Source organism: Nyctereutes procyonoides, unplaced genomic scaffold (assembly GCF_905146905.1).
Source record: "Nyctereutes procyonoides isolate TBG_1078 unplaced genomic scaffold, NYPRO_anot_genome, whole genome shotgun sequence".
NCBI lineage: Eukaryota > Metazoa > Chordata > Mammalia > Carnivora > Canidae > Nyctereutes > Nyctereutes procyonoides.
This window is the reverse complement of record NW_026575047.1, coordinates 55,707,268-55,714,722: the sequence shown is the minus strand read 5'-3', so window position 1 is coordinate 55,714,722 and position 7,455 is coordinate 55,707,268. Positions and strand designations below refer to the sequence as shown.

The 7,455-nt window shown below is 41.1% G+C and overlaps 1 protein-coding gene across 1 annotated transcript; it reads right to left on the bottom strand.

Annotated features, from left to right (window-relative positions):
• Positions 1-4,730: 4,730 nt before the first annotated feature.
• Positions 4,731-6,196, bottom strand: MKRN3 (makorin ring finger protein 3). Its single transcript, XM_055326189.1, is given in 2 exon segments — positions 4,731-4,792; positions 4,795-6,196. Coding segments are annotated over 2 exon segments (1,464 nt in total).
• Positions 6,197-7,455: the final 1,259 nt, after the last annotated feature.

Sequence of the window (7,455 nt, the reverse complement as noted above, 5' to 3'; positions counted from 1 at the left end):
TTCTCCTTTATTTCTTGTTAAACATTCATCTGTTTATTTTTCAAAGAAACAGCTTCCATTCATTCATTCGAAAGCTAGCATGAGAACAGGCAGGGTGGGGCGAGCCCAGGGAGGGGAAAATATAATTTTAAGCTGGCTTCTTGCCCAAACCAGAGCACAACATGGGGCCCGATCTCACAAATCTGATATCATGACCCGAGCAGAAATCAAGAGTTGGTCACTCAAAGGACTAAGAAACAGATTTTATATTTTTATTTTCTGATCCATTACATTTTGCTTTAATCATTCTTAATTCTTTCTAACATCTATGCTGCAATTTCTTTAAAATTTACAGTTTTGAATACCTATTTGTGATTTATCTTTCTAAAAAATGTATATTGGTATTTAATTTTTTATATAAATTTATTTTTTATTGGTGTTCAATTTGCCAACATATAGAATAAATACCTAGTGCTCATCCCATCCAGTGCCCCCCTCAGTGCCCGTCACCCAGTCACCCCCACCCCCCGCCCACCTCCCCTTCCACCACCCCTAGTTTGTTTCCCAGAGTTAGGAGTCTCTCATATTCTGTCTCCCTTTTTGATATTTCCTATACTGGTATTTAAAATTAATTTGACTCTGAGCACAGATTCAGCACCATCTTACAGATTATAGTATGCATTTTTTTTACCATCTTATTCTGTCCTGATAAATTATTTTGAATTCACTCTTTGATCAAATTATTTTAAAAGAGATATTTAAAAGAAGCTTCAAACTGCTAGTGGCTAATTTTCTTGCATTGACATTGGAGAATATTGCTTGTACTACTAATTTCTCATGCAATTGACAGTTCCATTATAATCTGATAGTTATGTTTTGTTAGTGTTCATACAACACTTGAAAATGTGATATACTATATATTCTATAGCAAACATTTTTTCATGTATTAATTTACCTTCTTGAACAATTGCTGGGTTATTTTCCAAGACTCCCCATCCCCATCCCCACTCCAACTCCATTTTGCAGTGAGGTTGTAGTTCACCACCTAGTGTGGAAACAAAAACCACACCCTCAAGATGTTTACAAAAGAGAAAAGCATATGGGTGCTTACTATGGATTAGAAATGTTTTAAGTTCTTGAAATTCGGTAAATGGATTTAATGGTACATGAGACAAAGTGGTTTCCATGTGTTCGAGAGGAAGGAGTATTAGCGTATTTGTAAGTGTGTACGTCCACCAAATTTAGTCATTTGAAGCATAAGCAATCAAACTTGTTTCACATAGGCATTTATTTCTGTGTGATTAAAATGATACCTTCTGTATAGACACCTGAGCTGAGTCCATGAGTCCTAATGGAGGAGGGGCCAGCACATACTGAATCACTCACAGAGCAAACTTTTGTGTGGCAAGAGCTCCTTTGTTTCTGACTGCAACAGAGGTGGCCCCGCTGACTTCATGAGCAAGCCCTTGGAATACTTTTCCCAGAGCCGAAGGCAGTGACATTCCTTTATCTGACCTCTGAATGAGCTGATGAGGGAACAGAAATCCCATTTTTAAACATCATTTTATTTATTTTCCTTATGTGGACATCCATCACAAATAATACATATTTTTGTTGTTGCTTACTATATTTCAGGAATAAAATAGCACATTTTTAGTTTTAACTGAATCACTTTTGTTGAAAAAATTACTTGATCTTTTTAAAATTACAACTATAAGGGTAATGTGCCCCCATGCTACAAAAAAATCATAAAATAACACCGTTACTTTAACGCAAGTTCCAAAGATACCCAAAGAGAAAAAGTCTGTGGATTATTAATTCTTGTGCAAGCTCTTCTGAGGTCTCAAACACATATAATCCTTTTACACGTGTCACTCTAAAAATCCAATCTATGTTTCAATTTCTTTGTCCAATGTACATATTTTTGTCATAACAACCACAAAATAGGTGGTGCTATACCCATTTCTCATATAAAAAAACTGAGGTATAGGAAATTTAAGTAACTTGCTCCAGTCTGCATGGCTGGTAAGAAGCTGAGTCAGGATTCTAATTATTCATTGTCAGCAAAACCACTTTATCTTCTGCCAATCCTTGTTCCATTGTATATCCTGAACTTTATAATGATTGTTTCAAGATGCCATTTGAATAAAAACATTCTATTTTAGAACATTAGGTAGTGTATATTAAGACAAAGTTTTCAAAGTTTTCCAAGCTCAGCTTAAAAATCCCCCCTTAATAGCAGCTTAGCCTCTATTCAAAGCTCATTGTTTTTTTGAGACTTTGGTGCCAGTAGTCTTTGAGAGTGACCCATCTGGTCCTTTTTCTTTGGTTGTTTGGTCATCTGATTCCTCTTTCCCCTGCATGAATGGAGTGGTCTCAGGGGAACCAGCATATTTGATTTTTGTTTGGAATTACTCACCCTGCTGACAGTTAATAGTGAGGCATCCACAGCCTCTTGATTGGTGAATTCTTTGGATAAGAATTGATACACAAGAAATATGGCAAAGGTGCCAGTAAAATGGGCTGAGATACTTACCGATAAAATCAGGCATCATATAAGAAGAGAGAGGCAGTGTAAGAATCTGGGAAGCTGAGGCATATTGGGTAAGGGACTAAGAAATACTGAGTCTGTAAGCCAACAAAGCCCCACAGCTCCCACATTCTCTAGGAGCTTTTTTATGTCCATCTCTGTCCCATCTGGCTGAACCATCCATACTGAAAGATTGCACACACATTTCCAATAGCAATATTCAGCTGGTCTAGCTGATCCTGGACATGTAGATGAGGGAAGAAGCAGCATGGTGCCTGTGCTCTGGAAATATACCACTGAGTTCCTTTTGTGGTTCAAATAATTTATACCTATGGGTCACAGCTGTATGTGTAAGTAATTTAACCTCTCAACCTTATTTACTTCATTAGGATTATAAGAATAATTATAGCAATGACTTCACAACATTGGTCTGAGAATTAAATTAGTCCTTTGGAGAGTGCTTAGTAAATGGCACAAACTCTGTAAATGGTACTGTGTCTTTCCTAAATAGTCCGGACAATCTGGATCTCATAGAACTTATGTATCTGGTATACTTTCACCCTCAGCCAAGAGAAGAACATTCTGCAGTTGATGCATACAACATTTTGTACATTTTACATTAGATAAATTGTTAGAATTGTGCTGTTCAACTCCTTTGCTTGTTCAGTTACTGAAAAGATGTATGAAAATTGTCCACTTAAATTTTGTATTTTTCTTATTATTTATTTTTGATGCTGTGTTATTAAATGAATACAAAATTGGAATAGTTTTATTTTCCAGGTAAATTATAATTTAATATTCATATACTAACCTTATTTATCTCCAGCAATCTTTTTATCCTTAATATCAACTTTGTCTATTACAAAAGTCACAGCATTGCTATTTATTTTTTCATTCTATTACTTTTAAGGTTCTGTATTCTTATGTTGTAGGTGTGTATTTTAAACAGCATACAGTTTCATTTTAATTTTAATCAAGTCTGATAATCTTTGAGTTTCAATTTTTAAGCCATTTTCACTTAATCTGATAGTGTGTAATTCCCATATTACTATGTATTTAGTTTTTGTTCCTTTATATATTTCACTTATCTTTTCATTCTTATATTTTGACTGATTTAAATATTATTCTATTTTCTTTTATAATTTTGTCATGTATATATTGAAAACTTTTGTCAAAAGCCCCTTTCTTTGAATATCTAGAAATATTGAATACAAAGTACTGTGTATCTGAGTTCAGGATTGATTGTGCTATTATAAGGAATAATGACATTGCGCTAAACTGCACGGGAACACACATTTCTGTATTTATAATAGAACAGTGAGCTATTAATGCCATCACAGGAATTACCAATGTCCTATTTTGTAAAATTTCTTTATCGGTGTCTGCTATAATTGAACAGAGCCACTTTAATTATCTGTTGTCATTAGATACTATTTACTGAGCCTGTGAAAAGGACAGAACAATTATTTACACACCTCACACTCACACAACAGCAAATCATATTGCCTTTCACTTCCAGCTTCCAGCTCTTCCAGATAGTATATGGTGTATCCTTTATAAATATTTTTGATCATATAACTTTTTACATTTATATGCACATATATAATTCTTAAATACCTCCAAATATAAGTAATTTCACATCAAACTTCACAGGATAAAAACATGTAAACATACACACCTGGTTCTGGTCAAGTTAAACACAAAAACCACAAGGTAACCACATGTTAAAGAGTGCACTTGAAGGGGAATGAGGGAAGGAACAGACATGTAAACAACAAAGGTGAGCAGCTGTACCACAAAGGCCCTGCGAGGGTCCATTTCTTAAGGCTGTAGTAGCAAAAAGCTCCTTGTTCAGTTTAGACTTCTCCCTTCACCCTGTCACATTTATTCTTGAGGGACTTCAAAATGAGTGTGGAAATTCTGTAAACACTAGACTAGAACTGAGTCAATCCTGTTGAAAACAGAGATGACAAAATAAACCATAAACTACAGTCATATTCATTTCATCAAACAATAACGTTTAAGGACTTTTTGTTACAGTTCACCACAGTAAAGCACTATAACCTTGAAATGGGGATGGAAGAAAACAGAGATGGATGCTTTATAAAAAGGGCTTCAATAGCCTGTGAATGATAGATGTGTCTATAAACAGAAAACAAGCAACAGCGGATGGCAGAGCCTTAGCACACTAGACCACATGCCACAGCATAATGCTACAGATTCAAACTGAAATATTTTTTTCCAGCTCATAATGAAGCAAGTCCCACTGGTCCTTTGAAAAGAAATCTCATCATTTCCCAGTGAAATAAAACACTTAAACAACAGATTGGCCAGCCGAAGCATGACAAGCTCTTTTTTACTGCTTTTAAAGGGCATCTCACCCTCTCGCACCTGAGTAGGCTCCGAAAATTGACCGCAGTGAGCACCGGATGCCTCAGCACTCAGCCTCTGAGGATCCTCTCCCAGGCCCTCTGGGTCTGCATGCTTGTAAAAACAGTTATCTCCAAATGGGCAGAAACCCCTGCCTCCTGCAAAATACCTGCAAGTCTTGTTGCTCATTGCCTCCTTGTATTGCTGAATAAGTTTCTGCTTCTCTTCCTCCTCCTCCACCCAGAACTCACTGGGAATCACAAAGTTGGAGGTGACCCTGCACTGTGGACAGGACTTGACGATCCTGTTGCCAAACTGCTTGTCAGTCCTCCACCTGCGGATACACCTAAGACAGTAGGTGTGGGTGCAGTTGGAGAGGATGCCAAAGCGGCAGTCACTGGGGTTGGCTTTCTCATAGACAACCTCCATGCAGATGCCACACACTTTGTCCATACTTCGCTGAACTGCAAACGAGAGCTCCATATCCTTCTCGTGTGCTTCAATGCAAGCCTTTATATGGTCTGCCCTCTGTGCAGCATCCACAGGGTGCAAGACCTGAAGCCCACACATATCACATATCTCTCCATGGACATACATACAGCTCTCCCCACGAAAGCACTGCCCCATAGCCGCATCTCGGCAAAGCTGCTGCCCCCTGCCCACTGCAATCTGTTCCCTCTCAGTCACTGGGCTCTGCACAGAAGCCCTGGGAACAGAAGGGATCATGCGGCCCCGGTAGGGTTGCCCAGGAACAAACTCAATGGCATTCTCCCAACCTTCCACACCGGCTCCTCCAGCAGCTTCAAGGCCTGCATTGTCTCTCTCAGCTTCAAAGAAACCCCCTTCAGCAGCTAAGCCAATCGCAGGCAAGGAGCAGGCGAACGCAACAGAGGAGGCTTCAGCCACTTCCTGAGGCAAGGTCTCAATATGCGCAGCCGTGCTAGGGCTTGGGTCTGCGGAGGCCCCAGGCGGTGAACCAGGGCTCTCCCCAGCCTGCAGCCGGCCCGAGAGGTCATGGGAATAACGACAGTTCTCCCCCTCCTTGCAAAGCCCATGCAGAAAATACCTGCAGGTGACTTGCTTTGTCCAGCTGCCGCTGCTCCGGCCCTGCAAGCGACTGGGCCCCGCCCCTCCCCCCGAGGCCTGGGCAGGCCTCCGACGTGACGCACGGAGGGGGGCCGGGCCTGCAGCCGCAAATTGCCGGAAGACCGGGCGCATGTGGCGTGAAGGCCCAGGTGCACCCTCCCCTGCCACCTCGGCCCCCGTAGGTGCCCCAGATGCCTCCGAGGCTTCAGTGGGAGCTGCAGGCTCTTCCATGGCAAATTCTTCTCCCCAGATGGTACCGGAACTGCTCTGGTGTCTCTTCCTTTAGGCTTGAGGCCCAGAGAGCCCGAGCTGGTACCGGGGTCTCTTCCTTATGAAGTGTGCATCTCTTTTCCTTCTCCCCCTGCTCTCTTCCTGTGCTTGTGGGTTCCTACTTCCTCCTCTGGGCAGGCGCGGCGGACACTTCCTGTGGGAGCAACGTCAGCCCGGGATCCACTCTGCTGTCTGCACAGTGTGTACGCTGGTTCCGCATCCTCCTTTGTTCTCGGCTGCTGGGCTGCCCCGCCCCTTCAGGCCTCTGCACCTGCTGCTCTGCACTCCCGCTGCCGGATCGCAATCCCTCCCGCTTGCAGTCTCCTCTGGAGGACGTAATTACAGATCCTTGAGGTTTTGATTTCATGTCTCCCAGTATTCATTCAGACACATTGTATTCTATTGCTTTTTTGTATGGTCTATTTTAAAAATCGTAATCCTACCCCCGCCCCAGGTTTATTCTGGAACGTCATACCCATACACTTTATAAATCCTTTTTCTGCTCGCTCCATTTTATGCCTACATAGGTCTTTGTGTGCATGCGACTGGGCCCCCTCCCCCCCCCCCCCCGGGTTACAGCTGTCACTGTGGAAAGCTTTTTCTTCACAAGACATGATTTCTTTTGGTCTCTCTTCCGGAAAATCTCACAAGCTGATACTGGAAATGCTTTTCGCCAGCGAGACATTAGCAGGGAGTGCTTCTGATCAGAGGCCACTTCAGCGCTTTTCAGATGTCTTAGTTTATTGGATTTTCCAATTCTGTGTCCCGCTGTGCAGAAGCTGCTGCCTTTGTCAGATCCTGATGCGGGCATAATTAGCCACTGTCCCCTGTGTGACCCTGGCTTTTATTTTCTCCTCGCTTGACTCATGGTGGCCCTTTGTTTCTCTTTATTTCCCTGAGGTTTGTCCTGCATTGTGGCAGGCCAGCCATTCATAATGCATGCTCTATCATCCTGCTCAGAAGTAGTGCTTTTTAATTTTCTCTGTGAGCTCTTTGTCGTTTTGGAAATATGTTTCAGTAGAATGGTTTAAAAAAAAAAAGAAAAAAAAAACCTCTTCTGCTAAGATTACTTATCATGGATGTACACTGAATTTTTTTTTTTTTTTGTACACTGAATTTTATCATGTAGTTTTCTGCATTGAGAAATGATCTTATGTTTTTTTTTTCCCTTTACGCTCTTATTGTGATTACTTGCACTGACAGACTTCCAAATATTTAAT